Source organism: Clupea harengus, chromosome 11 (genome assembly GCF_900700415.2).
Source record: "Clupea harengus chromosome 11, Ch_v2.0.2, whole genome shotgun sequence".
Taxonomy (NCBI): domain Eukaryota; kingdom Metazoa; phylum Chordata; class Actinopteri; order Clupeiformes; family Clupeidae; genus Clupea; species Clupea harengus.
The window spans coordinates 8,020,649-8,037,734 of record NC_045162.1 but is presented as its reverse complement, the minus strand read 5'-3'; the positions used below and the strand labels follow the sequence as shown (position 1 = coordinate 8,037,734).

The window sequence follows — 17,086 nt, the reverse complement described above, 5'->3', positions numbered from 1 at the left end:
ATACTTTGTTACTGTACTTAAGTCGTTTTTTGGGATATCTGTACTTTACTTTACTACTCATATTTCTGTTTACTTTTACTTTTACTTCGCTACATTTTGCAAAGAAAACTGAAACTTTTACTCCGATACATTACGACACACCAGAGGATCCACACTGGGGAAAAGCCATATCAGTGTTCTCAGTGTGGGAAGGTCTTTAGCCAAATAGGTCATCTCAAGACACACCAGAGGATCCACACTGGGGAAAAGCCGTATCATTGTTCTCAGTGTGGGAAGGTCTTTAGTCACATGTCTGCTCTCAAGAAACACCAGAGGATCCATACTGGGGAAAAGCCGTATCAGTGTTCTCAGTGTGGGAAGGTCTTTAGTCACATGTCTGCTCTCAAGAAACACCAGAGGATCCATACTGGGGAAAAGCCGTATCAGTGTTCTCAGTGTGGAAAGGCCTTTAGCCAAAAAGGTCCTCTCAAGACACACCAGAGGATCCATACTGGGGAAAAGCCATATCAGTGTTCTCAGTGTGGAAAGGCCTTTAGCCAAACATATCATCTCAAGACACACCAGAGGATCCACGGTTCTGATGCGCTGCCCTGATAATACTTGATTAAGTATCTTTTCTTTAAATATGTTTGATTAAATGAGTTTTAAACAACATGTGATGTACATGATTACATCTAATTTCTTCGTGTAAGAAGCATGTGTTTGGGTAGAGATTGAAACCTAGGTTTTTCAAGTGTGTGATGGTGTTGAGGAGGGGTGTGTGTGCTTTTATACAAACTACAATCTAGAAGCATCTAGTAGCGCAAGGACAAGCAAAAGTGTTGTTTGCATCATCTTTCAAGATATGAGGTCATAAATAGATCATCATGTGAAGGCTGTGAGCTTGGCAACAGCTGAAATATGTGTTGAGTCTCGGGGCGTTGTGGGGGTGCACAGAAAGGGTGGTAGGGAACAAAGCATTGTCATTGTCAAAAGGGTACACAGACAAACATGGCTACCTCGAGAAAACAGACTCTGCACTCACTGTAGTAATCGGGTAGTGAAGGATGAGATAATACCACATAACTGTAAATAATGAATAAAACATTAACATTTATTGTTGTTTTTTTCTTTTTCATTTGGTACATTACATACATTTTTTACTGAAAGGTTTGTCAGTTTATTTTAAAATATTTTTCCTTTGACGATTTTTTTACTTCATTTGTTTGTCCATTATCATTATTATTAGAAACACTATTATACACACTAAAAAAAACCTTCTTTACATGAATAAGACTGATAGATCAGAATTGAATTGATGAAGAGTTTTAGGTTAATCAGAGCATACACACAGGTGAAAAGGCCTACAAGGGTTTTAAGTGTGGAACAGCTTTTAATCATTACATTTGCATTTAGTCATTTGGCAGACACTGTTGTCCAAACAAGGGAGAGAACAGTCAAGCTACAAGCAAACGAGACCTAGTGTTACAATAAATACTATTTTACATAAGAAATAGAAAAAAGAAGTGCAGGAATGTAACTGCTGTAAGTGCAAGTTAAGTACTAGTCGAAGTGCAAGTTTAGGAAGGGAGGTGCTCTCTGAAGAGTTGGGTCTTCAAGAGCTTCTTAAAGGTAGAGAGGGACGCCCCTGCTCTGGTAGTGCTAGGTAGTTCGTTCTACCAAAGTGGAACTACAAATGAGAATAGTCTGGATTGACGTACTTGCACAGACGGCAGGGCTAAATGACACTCATGAGGCGAGCGCGGCATCCTGGGTGTAACATTTGCCCTTACAAGGACATTTAAGTAGGTGGGAGCAGAACAATCAATCACTCTGTAAGCAAGCATAAGTGACTTGAACTTAATGCGAGCACCTACAGGCAGCCAATGGAGCTCAATGAGAAGCGGGGTGACGTGTGCCCTCTTTGGTTGGTTGAACACCAGATGTGCCGCCTCGTGCTGGATCATCTGTAGTGGTTTCATCACGAATGCCGGCAGGCTCGTTAGGAGGACCACATGTGAAGAAGTATTGAAAGATACATACAGGAGAAATGCCCCAATCAGTGCAAGTGACAAGAGATTCCCTGCACCCTAAGATCTTATCCAACATGAAATAACACAAATAGGCAAATGCTCATGATTTTAGAAATCTTACAGTAACAGCTCAAGGTTCATCACAGGATTCACTTTGGAGAAAATTTGTAGTAGTCCTCCACATGTGGGAAAAGCTTCCCCAAAACCCACAGGTGCAACCAGCCATTAGATCAACCACAGGTGTGTTCTGTACTGACTTCAGCGAATCCACACTGGGGAGAACCCTCATGAATGCTCTGCGTGTGGGAAGAGGTTTGCTCAAAGTTCTCATCTTTGGAGCTATTTTGAAACCGAAACCATATGGCACACACAGAGAGAGAGAGACACAGAGAGAGGATGTGGAAGTGATGCTCCCTAATAGTAGGTCACAACTTGTGTACCGGGTTTGGGCCCTCATGATAGGTCACACTTGTGCCAGGGTTTGAGGAATAAAGTGTGACCATGTTCCCCCCAAGAGATGTGGTGGAATGAAAATCAGAAACAATGTCTTATGATTCATATGTAGTTTATGCCCTTGTTGATCTTAGAGTTAGAATTACAGTTAAAGTAACATTATGCAACAATTTTACACTTTTTGAGGTATGGCTTTATAGGCAACTAGTTTTGGTACCATCCTCAAATTCATTTTGATAGCATATGGTCATGTGAAGGACAGATAAACACCTGTGTCTTTCCCATTAGCCATCCAGGATATGCTCTATGTAGGTCTGTATACAGGGCTAGAATACCCAGCAAAAATTGAAGAAAAGCTTTCACAGCATGATATTGCTAGCTATACTGCCAAAAGACACCAGTTAGTGTGTTGGCAAGCTTCTATCGGTGTCAACTGGGCTGTTGGTGGTGTTTGCAAGGTTTTTGCATGGCTTTTAGGTAGTTTTGGAACAGAACTCCTTATTACTGTTTAAGCAAATGACCTCTTGAAGTAAATCTGGTTGTTACATGTGTGACTCTGTTCCTGAGCTATATGTGTGAAGCTGAGCTCTAAGAGGAGAAGAACTGAATGTTTTGGGACCATGTGTATTTAAAGTCACTGATAACATTAGCAAAGGCTTTGCTGATGAGAACGAGTGAAATTCCAATTCAACAGTGAGAGTAGCTACCTAAACATGTGTAAAAGAGACTGTATTCATATGACTACCTCCCAATATATTCGTTTATACATCTGAATGTAAACGATCGTGTAGAAAATACTGATTCACAGTCCAAACATTCTCATTCTTATTCATTCATAGCCCTCGTAAAAGCCCCCTTAATATAGCGAACTTCCAGTCAGATAATGGAGTGTTTGTAACGTAGCTAGATGGCTAAATACATCGATACGACAACATAAAACAACGGGTGAAAGGAATTATAACTTAAGTTATATCATACAGCACTAACAGATAACATTAGCAATGGAAACGCTGATGAGAACGGCCGTGCCTGACGTCGCTCTCTAGGATTTCTGCCGTGATTGGTCAAATGTTTTAGACTGTGCGAACGTGATTGGCCCAAATGTTTTAGAATCTGCGGACGTGGTTGACTGAAGCTGAAACATTTAGCTGGCCGTGCAGTCGGCAGCTGCTAGAGCAGGACCGCTCGGGTCTCGTCGGCCAATCCTCGCCTTTCAAATCCATTCTCAGTATCCAATCCAGCCGCGGAACGAGAATGGACCTGGGCCAATAGCGGCGCTTCTCTTCATACTCGAGAACTTGGCTTGAACTTGTGTGACGTTACGTTGCCAAGTTACGCAGACGCAAGCTCCTCAAGATGGCTGAAGCTACGACAACTCGTCAAAGTCAAAGTAAGTAAGTAAGTAACCATGACATGTTTTTATTTTTCTCTTAGACGGACACACGTTTCATTTCCATATTGTATTGATTGACAAGCCTAACTAACGTTAACGCTTTCACTAAAGATACGTGCACCGATGTAACGGTTACATTATGAACTAGATTATGCTACGTCTTATAACTACAACATTGTTATGAATGGAAACAGCCATGTGTAACTACTATAATGTTACTCTGAGCTGAAACAGCCAAACGGCCGAGTATTGGCAGTGATTAAAGTAGTTGTTGAAAGCTTGTATCAGTAAGCTAACCATCTAGTTAGCTTGCTATCTGTGTATAACGCCTGACCAGCGGTGTTAAGCGTCGTTTCTCGTATATCATACAACTACTGTAACTGATCATGCATAATATGATTGCTATTGATAACGATAACGGTACAGGAGTGTATGTTTATGTGCTGCAGTGTCTCAGTGTATTGTTCAAAGCATGCTCACATTCAGTGTTTACTTGTTGACTACTGTACCTGTACTGTACCTGTACTGTACACCAGCGGTGTTAAGCGTCGTTTCTCGTATATCATACAACTACTGTAACTGATCATGCATAATATGATTGCTATTGATAACGATAACGGTACAATAGTGTATGTTTATGTGCTGTAGTGTCTCAGTGTATTGTTCAAAGCATGCTCACATTCAGTGTTTACTTGTTGACTACTGTACCTATTTGCTTATTGTACCTGTTGTATGGTTCTAGTTAGTTAGCTAATAACATTGATTTAAATTATAAGCAGTTATTATAAATGTGTGCTGTGTATTTATTCTACATACACTTACTGCTGTAGGGAAAAAAAGTGCGTAATATTAAACATCACTGTTTTCAAATTTCAGATCACAAAGAAGCTGACTGGCCGTGGCAGGGGGACAGCTCTTTGGATGACCTCCATTGGCAACGAGGTTGGCTAGATCCTAACCAGTGTCGTGACAGTGCAGGAGGGGCTGGGACTGGACAGGATGGAGTGATGGAGCGGTACCACCAAGCAGCTGTTCCACCCCCAGTCCTGCTATACGTGGACTGTGGCCGCTGCGTGAGTGAGGGGGCGAGTAAGCTGCAGACCAGGTACACCTGGCACTTCATGAGGAGGCGGGCTGTCGGCGGCACCACCACCGATGCTCTACCACACCTTCATGGGCTGCCTGTCTGCATGCACCTTTGAGTGGGATGCAGGGGACCTCGCTCTGTTGCGGCAGATGTTGAGGGAGCAGCTCAGGCAGGAAGGGGTGCTAGCCCTTACTGATCTTCTGGTGGACAGGAGAATAAGTAGGAGGGAGTTGAGCCAGTACTGCTGCAGGAGGACATGCGGCGTGGAGGCCGCCATCAGCCTTATTGAGGGGCTGCTGCAGGAACTGGTGGGTGGGGAACCTGACTGCTGCTGCCTCCAAGCTCCTCCCTGACTGCTTCCACCATGCTGCAGCCAGGTGTCCAAGCCTCTCCTGATGAGTCTGGGTTATGTACATTCATAATTGTGTGTAAAGAAGTAAAATCACTGTATCTGCATTTTGTCCCACATCTGTTTACAAAATCTGTCACTCATCAGTTTTTATGTTTTTTTTTCTTTCTCAGGCTGTGGATGACTCTGGGGTGCCAGGCATGGACCGAGTTGACAGCATGGCAGAGTATCTGGTGGAGCTGAGGCACCAGCTCTCTCTGGCCCGCACCAACCAGCAGGTCAGGAATATTTATTGTCTTACTACTTTCCCTCTGTGCCCTGTCATACATATTCACACTCATGTTTTTGTCTTTTCTCACGGGCTGCTGTAGACGTGAGCCACACCACCCACCCTGGTACAGTGGCACAACAAGAGGGTGTAGAGGCAGGGCAACGTGGTGGTGCAAGGACTGGACCTGCCCAGCCACTTGTCTGTGGCGACTGACCCTCTCCTCCCTGCTAATGTGTGCCCACCATCTGCACCCCCCCCAACCAGGCCCAGTTCACCAGTACCCCCAGGCTGGCAGCACCGTGGGCCAGGCACAGGTGAAGAGGAAGGTATCGTCCGCCGTCGCACCGGCGGCTGTGAACTCGTGCCCCCAGCGAGAACTCTTCCCTGCTCCACCCTCGGGCCCTCAGCTGTTCATGCTGGGTCCAGTGACCTCACAGGGGCCTGTGCTGGGTGCTGCTCCACAGGCTCTGGGTGCCAGCCTCTCCTCTGCCGCTCCTGCTCCAGTCCGAAAACGGACCTGCGGTGTTCTGCGCAACACGCGCAAGAAATGCGGGCAGTTCAGGACAGCGGAGACTGGACACAGCCAGTACAAGGACATTATATACTGCCCCTCTGTAGAGGCTGTTCCCAAGGAGCAGTGGTTGGAGGATTAAAAAAAAATGCATGAAAAATAAATGAATAAATTGTCCCCCCCCCCCCAGAGGCATGGACACTGGCTTAGTGCCCCTCAACCCCTTTCCCTCCCAGTTTCACACTTTCTGTATATAGTTCTGTATATGTTTTCTGATATATATTATTATATTGTATATATATATTATGCTATAGTTGTTGTTGTTGAATTTGTTATTGCAAATAAAAGTTTGTTTACAACAAAGATTTATACATTGTTCTTTGTGAATAGAAGGACGTATTAATTGGAACACAAATATTTTGTGAAACAATTAAAGTACCTCACACATAACTGTACATGAACTTGCATTGAAATATTCAATGTAGATTTATAAATATCTCACTAATATAAGGTAAATTAAAAGTAATATGCAAACAAATTGTGATTTCCAGTAAAAATTTAACTTTGCAGTAAATAATGCACAGCTAAATTTCTGCTAACGGTGGGACTCGAACCGGGAACTTTGGGGTCAACTCTTCTCTCATAAATGCATATATGTATTGAAATATTCAATGTAGAATTATCCATATCTCACTAATATAAGGTTAATAAAAGGTAATATGCAAACAAATTGTAATGAATAATGAAAATGAGCTTTGCATGAAATAATGCAAACCTCAATTTCTGCCAACGGTGGGACTCGAACCTGAAACCTCTGCGCTCATAGTAATGTATATAAAAACAGAAGTTTAATGTTTTAAAAATAATTTATGATGTAGATCAACATTAAAAAACTTTAGTCATGGAGGATTGGTGTGCGAGTGTGCCTGAGCTGCTCCCTCAACATATGAGCGCAGAGGTTTCAGGTTCGAGTCCCACCGTTGGCAGAAATTGAGGTTTGCATTATTTCATGCAAAGCTCATTTTCATTATTGGAAATCACAATTTGTTTGCATATTACCTTTTATTAACCTTATATTAGTGAGATATGGATAATTCTACATTGAATATTTCAATACATATATGCATTTATGAGAGAAGAGTTGACCCCAAAGTTCCCGGTTCGAGTCCCACCGTTAGCAGAAATTTAGCTGTGCATTATTTACTGCAAAGTTAAATTTTTACTGGAAGCATAATCTAGTTCATAATGTAACCGTTACATCGGTGCACGTATCTTTAGTGAAAGCGTTAACGTTAGTTAGGCTTGTCAATCAATACAATATGGAAATGAAACGTGTGTCCGTCTAAGAGAAAAATAAAAACATGTCATGGTTACTTACTTACTTACTTTGACTTTGACGAGTTGTCGTAGCTTCAGCCATCTTGAGGAGCTTGCGTCTGCGTAACTTGGCAACGTAACGTCACACAAGTTCAAGCCAAGTTCTCGAGTATGAAGAGAAGCGCCGCTATTGGCCCAGGTCCATTCTCGTTCCGCGGCTGGATTGGATACTGAGAATGGATTTGAAAGGCGAGGATTGGCCGACGAGACCCGAGCGGTCCTGCTCTAGCAGCTGGCGCAAGCAGCCCTTCACAGTACAACGTGAGCTGTCTGTTGGCTGACTTGGTGCATGGGGATTTTAGTTATACAAGCATAGTAAGGGTGGCATACAACAACGGTGCACAATTGGCTGGTGGCACCGTCCGCAACACACGTTGCATACTGTGCCCGGGATCCGTAAGAGCACTCCTTCACAGTACAACATGCTCTGTCTGTGGCCCAACTGTATTGATGTTGGGAATATTTTGTTTAGTTTTTTTAAAGAACACTTTTCTTGCACCATATATCATAGCAGGGACTGATAAAGTTCAAATGTGAATTTAATCGATTCAAAAACTAAATTTCAATTTAAGGAATTTTTCCAAAATTTGGTTCATACTCAACGAATGTGTCCCTCCCTGGTAGTCTAGTGGTTAGGATTCGGCGCTCTCACCGCCGCGGCCCGGGTTCGATTCCCGGTCAGGGAAGCTATATTTTGTATCTGTCACATCTATCTATATAAGGACTGTCATAGTCTATTAAAATCCATGCAACCATCTTTGTAATACCAGATTGCAAATCAGACAGGGAGTGGTTACACTGGTGGGTATTCCAAGTGCGTGATTTAGTGAAAACCCTGGGTAGATTCTCTCAGAACCTCTTTAAAGAGCCCAAATGGATTTGTTTTGTCAGGGAAAAGAGACCATAGGGACTCTTAGGAGGCTTAATACTTACTCTGTGTAGATTTACCCAGGTTTGTTACTAGCACGTACTTATTTTTTTCAAGTCTAAATCGTTTTTAAAAAAAAATCATTAAAAAGTCATCCATTCAACCCGGTAGTAAAACTGTAACCTTGTTGTTGCTGTTGTCACGCGGCGGGGCTTGGCACTCTACTACAGCAATGTCTTTCCCAACTCTCCTAGATGGACTGAATCCTACACAAAAGCAAGATTTGATATAGCCATGTACGAAGTGAATTGTAAGTAGTGTCTTGTTTTGTTTACATCTTCCAAATATTTGGCTGCTATTGTCAATTAGCAATAATGTTAATAAGCTAACTCTGAAGAAGTTGCAAGTTAACATCGGCTAACTTAACGTTAGCTAACTAGCTAGCTGGATAGTATTCTGTTTTCTACCATTTTCTACCATTTTGGTAAGTCAGTAGTGTTATGGGACACATGCTTACTGAAGAAATCATGCAGCAACGCCTCGACTGACTATTTTTGTAACATTTTCCCGAAGGTATATAGAATAACTGGTTTAAAGCTTGGTTTCTCCAGAGCCCTGTTAGAAATTCTCTGGTTTCTCCAGAAGCATAAGCTAGCCAGTGTCAAAGGCTAAAGTTGTCCTATGTGTAGCTGTCGTTAAGGTTATTAACGGTTTTACCATGGGCATACACTTTTCAGTCCTTTTGTCTATGTATGGATTGATGAGGTCTGTCTTAATTTCTTCTAGTTTTCCGCAACATAAGGTTACATCGTTGTCCGTTCATTTCTGTTGTCAGTTATGGTCTGTCTTGAAGTTGTTGTGTAAACACTGATAAACAGTTTTCTTGGTTTGCATGGTCTTTCTTAAGACATTAATTTGAACTTGATATCTGTAACTGTACATGAAAGCTATGTTGTTTGTCATAACATGATGTGTTTTTTACCCGCTAGCCCTGGATATGGTATTCTTAACCAGCTGCCTTCCTGAGTGGTGACGCTTTAACTGTAAACATGAGTGGTTCCAAGCCGGACATTCTATGGTCTCCACATCATGTGGATCGATATGTTATCTGTGACTCCGAACTCAGTTTGTACCGGATCGGATCTATTGGGAGTGCCGAGAGGAAGGCAGGAACGTTGCCACTATCCGAAGAAACAGCGGCCACGCTCTTAGCCATCAACTCGGACACCCCTTACATGAAATGTGTTGCATGGTACCCCAAGCATGAACCTGAGTGTCTTCTGGCAGTTGGTCAGGCCAATGGGAGAGTAGTACTAACCAGCCTGGGTCAGAGCCCCAACTCCAAGTGTAAGGAGCTGATGGGGAAGGAGTTTGTGCCCAAGCATGCGCGGCAGTGCAACACACTGGCATGGAACCCCTGGGACAGCAACTGGCTGGCCGCTGGCCTGGACAAACACCGCGCTGACTTCTCCGTCCTTATTTGGGACATCAGTAGCAAATACGCACCGGATGTTTCGGTGCCCATGGAGAAGATCCGTCTCTCATCAGGAGACACCGATTCGGGCTTGGTGGTGACCAAGCCTCTATATGAACTGGGTCAGAACGATGCTTGCCTCTCCCTCTGCTGGCTTCCGCGAGACCAGAAGCTGCTGCTGGCCGGCATGCACCGCAACCTGGCCATCTTTGACCTGCGCAACACCAGCCAGAAGACCTTCGTCAACACCAAGGCCATCCAGGGCGTGACGGTGGACCCGCACTTCCACGAGCGCGTGGCCTCCTTCTTCGAGGGCCAGGTGGCCATCTGGGACTTGCGCAAGTTCGAGAAGCCCGTGCTGACGCTCACCGAGCAGCCCAAGCCGCTCACCAAGGTGGCGTGGTGCCCGACGCGCACGGGCCTGCTGGCCACGCTGACGCGCGACAGCAACGTCATCCGGCTGTACGACATGCAGCACGCGCCCACGCCCATCGGTGACGAGACGGAGCCCACCATCATCGAGCGCAGCGTGCAGCCCTGCAGCGACAACAGCGTCATCAGCAGCTTCGCCTGGCACCCGTCCGCCCAGAACCGCATGGTGGTGGTGTCGCCCAACCGTGCCATGACCGACTTTACTGTCTTCGAGCGCATCTCGCTGGCATGGGGCTCCACCACCTCCCTGATGTGGGCCTGTGGGCGCCACCTTTACGAGTGCACCGAGGGTGCAGCGGAGAGGGACAGGGACATCGCCACCAAGATGAGGCAGCGAGCGCAGAACGGCTACGGCCACGACACCGTGCAGGTGTGGAGAAACCACCTGCTAGCCGGAGGGGATGACCCCCAGCTCAAGTCGCTGTGGTACACGCTGTACTATATCCTTTACTGCTGGAGCCCAGTGCCTTGCTCTGTTGTCTTGCACAGATGTCATACATTATTATATTATATATTATTATTTGTTTACCATATTATGCAGACACTGCTACACCACACGACTCCATGTTTCCTTCAACACCACTGTATAAAGTTTCATCGCGTCCGTTTTCCTATGTAATGTTCACTTATGAAGCAATACACTGAAGACCTGGCGCAAAAGCAACAAGGGAGCAAACAGTCCCTGATATATTCAGGCATCAAGAACATCGTCAAGTCCAGTTCAGGTTAGTTCCCTGGATTGACTTGCATGGTTTGAACATTTCCTCACAGAAAGAAAAATGTTGATGGAAATGTAGCAAATATAGTGTGGAATGCTATGAATCTCGGAACTACAACCATTTTGTAGAAGCACTACAAAATGTTATTTAAGAGGCCCTTTAACACAAGACTGTTCAGAGGCTTGTTTATGCATACATAAAAGATATTAGGAGCTTGTACACCATGTGATACCTGGTAGCAGCCACCCTACCCTACCTCTATGCCATTCTGAACATAGTTGTTTAAATCTGCATTGATAATGGAGCTTGCTGTGACCTGCTCTCTCTTTTTTTTCTTCCTGAAGGCACTACTGAAAACCGCCGCTGTTGGAGGGGCTCTGACCGCCAGACGGACGTGGCGCGGTACAACAGCGAGGAGCGCAGCCTAGCGCTGCAGCTGTGCGGTTGGATCGGCCGGGGGCCGGAGGTGGACGTGGAGCCCTTCCTTAAGTCCCTGGAGCAGGAGGGCGAGTGGGAGCGTGCTGCTGCCGTGGCCCTCTTCAACCTGGACATCCGCCGCGCCATCCAGATCCTCAACAGAGGGGCCTCTTCAGAGAAGGGTATGACGTTGCTAGAGTTTTCGCTAGTAGCTGAGTAGATTCCCCTCAGAATAAGTGGTAAACCTCTTTTAAAGAAGAGCCCAATGGGTTTGTTTTTGCCAGGAAAAAGAGACCATAGAGACCTTCTCCTCCGAAAAGGGTATGGATGTCGCTAGAGTTTTTGAGGGTTCTGTTGGAGATGTGAAGCGAATAATCGCTGGTTCAACTGATAAAGCAATAGTTGTGTTTTCTGTGTTCAAGAAGACAAGAAAAGGTTTTGATCAGGTTACATTTGGAATACCTCTTAACATTTCCATTCCTGGAAACTCTTCAACTGTAATTCAATTGTGGTAGTTCAAGGAAAGTTCATTCTTAGTCTTTAATGGCAATCAGTCTTTTTTCTTTTTTTTTCTTTTCTTCAGAAGTATACTTTAAATAAAATGTTCAGTGTCTTCATCTCCTAGGAGGATTGATATACAGTATTATAAAATATGTTGCTTTATCCTAGCTGAAGATGGAAAATGAATTGTTTATGCACACTGAGGTCTTTCAATGGGCTGAATACTTGAGCAGTGTGCTCTAATGAACATGAGCGAGGCAGCAGACACAAAAGCAATTAGATGCTTTGTGTAAACCGAGTAGCTAGTTCACACCTGGCACACAAGGTAGGCCGTGTCCTTTTCTGGATGTATCCCATGCAGCCTATTAGCACACAAGTCAGACAGAGGCAGCCCATAATATTCACTTTCACTAATTCACTTACTACAAGTGCATATATATTTTTTGTGTGAAAAGAAATGTGTCAGTGAGGACAATGTTCTGGTGGTTGAAGCAGCAATCTGTCTTTTCCAGTAAAGAGCAGTAATGAAGCAGTGTAGGTGTATTTAGCAGTGTAGGTGTGAACCACAAGCATCTCAAGCTCTCAAAGCCAAATATACTGTTTAAGAGCTCACCTAGGCTCTTAATGTCAATGAACTAGGTTTATAATCCAAACAGACCTGGCAACGTTGTTGTTGTTGTGGTGGTTGTTTTGTATGATAATTAAGTTCCTCTGCCCCTATGCCTGAGAGAGTTCTCAGTGGCCTACCCCAAACTACAATTGGTGGGTGTTGCTCACCCCTCAGTTTGCTTCCTGACCCCAGGTGTCTGAGCGATGCCTGGGTGTGGACCTCACCTTTGTGACCAGTGATGACCGTTTTGGAAGATTATAGTGACCACATGTTTGGTGGTTACAACGGCTGCATTGTCATAGTTTGTCATATTCTCTGGCAGAATCTACTGCGATCCCTTACAGAAGGCAAAGCACAACACCAGTGTTTTTTTTCTCACCTGTGTTTGGATTAGGGGACCTGAACCTGAACGTGGTGGCCATGGCCCTGTCTGGCTACACGGACGAGAAGAATTCCCTGTGGAGGGAGATGTGTAGCTCGCTGAGGCTGCAGCTGAAGAAGCCCTATCTGTGTGTGATGTTCGCCTTCCTGACCAGCGAGCCAGGGGCCTACGATGGTGTACTGGTATGTGAAGAGAGGGTGTGTACAAACACATAGAGGCCGTGAAAGTCCGCAAAGGGGTCTAATCCATCTGTCCTCTTTGACTCCTCCGCAGTATGAGAGCAGTGTAGCAGTCCGAGACAGGGTGGCTTTCGCCTGTATGTTTCTCAATGACACTCAGGTAACTAACAAATCAGCACAATATCATCAATATTCAAACACCACGTCTCTGGTGGACATTTTGGCAAACCACTGTTGCCGTATATGTACAGGTATAACTGATGTGTGATTCTCTCTGTCTGTTGTAATGTGTGTAGGAGTAACTTACTCTTCATATTTCCAAATGTCATTCTCCTTGCCAGTTACCTCGATACATAGATAAACTGACCAATGAGATGAAGGAGGCGGGGAACCTGGAGGGCATCCTACTGACGGGCCTGACCAAAGATGGGGTGGATCTGATGGAGAGCTATGTGGATCACACCGGAGACGTGCAGACGGCCAGCTTCTGCTTGCTCATGGTTGGGACTGTTGTGTTTATTCAATTAAATCTGTGTTATTGTTTGTTTGTTTGTTTGTTTGTGAAAATGTTCTCCCAGTGTCGCCTTGAACTGCTTCCATTACATGAGTTACATGACATTTGCGGTGGGTTTCATGTGTTAAATCACAAGATGAGTGACCATTTGGTGTGTTTCCCCTTTCGCAGGGCTCCCCAGGGGAGGTAGTGAAGGACACTCGCGTCCAGTGCTGGATCGAAAACTACCGGAACCTTCTGGACGCCTGGAGATTTTGGCACAAGAGGGCTGAGTTTGACATTCACAGGAGCAAGCTGGACCCCAGTTCAAAGCCTCTCGCTCAGGCAAGTGGCTTTGTCACTCCTATAATAATAATAATAATAATAATAATAATAATAATCTTCATGATCTTCATGAGCATTCTCCCCTATCGCTGCTTCATGTTTAAGATTATTTTCTCTTGGTATAGCAGTATCCCATTTTTGGGCCAATGCAGTAGATTATTTTCTTTACTCTTATTTTACATTAAACATCTACTATGTACAGTATATAGTGCAGATAAGATAACATTATGTTTGTGGCTATGGTATGGAATATCATTTGTTAATTATTCATCTCAGTGTCTGTTAATCTTTTAACTGTCTGCTCAACCATTTGGTAGAGCTTGCCTTGTGTTACTAAATCTGGATTAAAACTCTGTTTTAATGAGTCATCTGCGCCAATTGAAAGCCTTTATTGTCATTGTATTTGCATACAACAAAATGTGGAGCGCTGCTACGAGGGACAACATATAACAACACAACGATACAATAAACAAAAAAAAGAGTACAACAAAGTGCAGTAAGCTTGGATTGCTTGAAGTACGGTATATACAAGATAATGCTGTACAGCCGTGTCAATATTGTATGGCACTCTGAGATTCCTTTGAATGAAGAGTGCGCTACAAATAAAATGTATTATTATTATTATTAAATGTAATGCACGTACATGTGAGTGATGATGAATATGTGGCTGCCTCTTCCTGCAGGTGTTTGTGAGCTGTAACTTCTGTGGGAAGTCCATCTCGTACAGCTGCTCGGCCATCCCTCACCAGGGCCGCGGCTTCAGCCAGTACGGCGTCAGCGGCTCCCCCACCAAGTCAAAGGTCACCAGCTGCCCCGGCTGCCGCAAGCCCTTGCCCCGCTGTGCCCTCTGCCTCATGAACATGGGCACACCCGTATCCAGCTGCCCCGGTACTGCCCGAGGCACACACACACACACACACACACACACCATACACACACTAACATGCACAGTACTTATTCTGTCTCTTACACACACACACACACACGCACAGACACACACCATACACACACTGACATGCACAGTACTTACTCTGTCTCTTACACACACACACACACGTGTAGTAACACAGACATATAGATATTATATTATAGATATAGAGATTCGCACTCATTCATGCATTTATACACACTCATACTGTATGACACACATGGCACTGGTATATTTACAAACAAATACATTTGGATTGATTTATGTGGATTTATGGCTGATAAATTGTAAACATAAACCATAGCTGACAGCAGTTATTCAGAAAAAATGGGTCAAAAGTAATGCTTTTTGTAAAAGTAATTGTAAAAGCATGTACTTGAATACTCCGGAGACACACTCACTCACTCACTCACTCACTCACTCACTCACACCGCTTCCAGGCACAGACAGCGTGCACGTTCACATCATATATGTAATTGGTACTAAAGCATATGCGTGTATATCAGAGTCTAAGTATGGTTTGGGGTTTTATTGATCTGAAAGGTTCTGGGAAGATGGATGAGAAAGTGGACCTCACCAGGGATAAGAAGCTCGCCCAGTTTCACAACTGGTTCACCTGGTGCCATAACTGCCGTCATGGAGGCCATGCAGGTCATATGCTGAGTTGGTTCAGGTGAGTCCAAATTTAACGCTCATTTCATTTTAATTTTAGTCACACACATGAAAATACTTAAATAATAAATAAAAGTGTATATATGAGCCAATATGCACCATACTGGACTGAAAGTGAAAGTTCTGAAATTTAGGGGAAATTTAAGGGAAATAGTGTTTACAAAGTGGTTCCTCCACATTTAAGCCTGTATTCGAGAGATTCGCTGGATTTATCTGGAGGAACCACTTCGAATACTGGGTTAATCTGAAGGAAACACTTTGTTCTCTTTAAACAAGATCTCTTTATCTGAGGATGTCTTTTAGGTTAATTTGTCATAATTTTGTGTGCCTCCCCACCCCATTCTATCTGCAGAGACCACAGTGAATGCCCAGTCTCGGCCTGTACCTGTAAATGTATGCAGCTGGACACCACCGGGAACCTTGTGCCTTCAGATAGCTCCTAGAAGATGTGCTGTTTGGAGACACACACACACACACACACACACACACACACACACACACACACACACACAAATACAGATGCCACAAAAAGTAACCATCTCTGTCTGCAACAAAAGAGATGGAAAGCACTTTTAAGCCTGTGATGAGGTGGTTATTAGCTGCTTACGAAGCTGACGCCTAATCCAAGCTTGAATCTCTGCCTTGGTTTGTAAATTGTAAACTTGCCTCTGACTTTGAGTGCTATTCAGTTCTATTTCTCATGACATGCTAGTTTGTGAATTTCTGAGAATGTTTGTTAGACACCATGACAAGTGAGTTGATAAAAAAACACTGATAAGGGTGCTGACGGTAATAATGTGTTTTTGAAAATAATTCAGTCAGATGGTCAGTTATAGCTTTGCTGACTGAGGCTTTGTGTTCGCATACATTAGAGCGATGAAAAAGGCTCTCTGAGTGCTTACAGTTCAGTAGTTATAACAAAATGAAGCATATCTTCCAACTGAAATGGAAACAATCAGGCAAGCTCTACCTCTCCTCTCACTGTGGAATGCTTTGATTATATATATATATATATATATATACATACATGTATATATATATATATATATATATATCCATTGCATCAAAATACAGACCACATTTGGCATCCACTTCCACATTCACTTATTTCTGTAGCAGTATAGTGCTCATATAGCACTCATAGGTGCATGAGTGCACTTTTTATGAATGTAGCTCCAACCTTAAGCACTAGGGGGCGTATGTTTATCATGGCCTCATCTCCCTCAGCAGTGAGTGGTGTATATTGCCCTTCTCACCAGTTACTGAGAATACCACAAGACAATGGAGGCAAGTGGGCTTTATCTTGACAGTGACATTGACAATGACGAGACAATGAACGAATGAATGAAGTAATTCTAAAGGATACTGTAACAAACAGAAACACATTGTTGACATAAAAATAACCGAAAGAAAAGTTAAAAAAGCAAATGTACCATCATGCCAGAGGAACATTCAAGGTCTCTACATGTAAAATAAACACAATCTCAGCTGACTTCAGTTCATTTTGTCTTGGTGTACAGTTGATGTTTTCAGTTATGAGCGTGCATGTGGATAGCATGTCACATTTACTATAATAGAGTAAAAAGAACTGAGTTCTGTGTCTGAGCTTTATC

The 17,086-nt window shown here is 43.8% G+C and overlaps 2 protein-coding genes and 1 non-coding gene across 3 annotated transcripts; all 3 read left to right on the top strand.

The window, feature by feature from the left end:
• Nucleotides 1–135: 135 nt before the first annotated feature.
• LOC122133293 (zinc finger protein 664-like) lies at nucleotides 136–3,050 on the top strand (the record flags this gene model as incomplete). The annotated part of the gene is made up of 3 exons (XM_042709174.1): nucleotides 136–560; nucleotides 2,271–2,324; nucleotides 3,047–3,050. Coding segments are annotated over 3 exons (483 nt in total), but the record flags the coding sequence as incomplete, so codon positions are not given.
• A 5,017-nt stretch (nucleotides 3,051–8,067) lies between these two features.
• trnae-cuc lies at nucleotides 8,068–8,139 on the top strand. The gene has a single exon. It is a non-coding gene; the product is annotated as a tRNA-Glu (tRNA).
• Nucleotides 8,140–8,420: 281 nt separating this feature from the next.
• Nucleotides 8,421–16,975, top strand: mios (missing oocyte, meiosis regulator, homolog (Drosophila)). Its single transcript, XM_012818144.3, has 11 exons — nucleotides 8,421–8,631; nucleotides 9,311–10,667; nucleotides 10,854–10,952; nucleotides 11,291–11,545; nucleotides 12,869–13,038; nucleotides 13,130–13,195; nucleotides 13,377–13,535; nucleotides 13,721–13,873; nucleotides 14,557–14,761; nucleotides 15,345–15,474; nucleotides 15,826–16,975. The coding sequence occupies exons 2-11, from the start codon at nucleotides 9,371–9,373 to the stop codon at nucleotides 15,914–15,916; spliced, it is 2,625 nt and encodes an 874-aa protein (XP_012673598.2). The 5' UTR covers nucleotides 8,421–8,631; nucleotides 9,311–9,370; the 3' UTR covers nucleotides 15,917–16,975.
• The last annotated feature ends 111 nt before the right edge of the window (nucleotides 16,976–17,086 follow it).

What these genes read in the sequence shown, in the direction of transcription:
- mios (XM_012818144.3), top strand. Translation starts at nt 9,371, where the DNA reads ATGAGTGGTTCCAAGCCGGACATTCTATGGTCTCCACATCATGTGGAT. An exon ending in TGTTTCTCAATGACACTCAG is followed by an intron (nt 13,196 to 13,376) that starts GTAACTAACAAA and finishes TCTCCTTGCCAG; the next exon opens with TTACCTCGATACATAGATAA. An exon ending in ACCCGTATCCAGCTGCCCCG is followed by an intron (nt 14,762 to 15,344) that starts GTACTGCCCGAG and finishes TTGATCTGAAAG; the next exon opens with GTTCTGGGAAGATGGATGAG.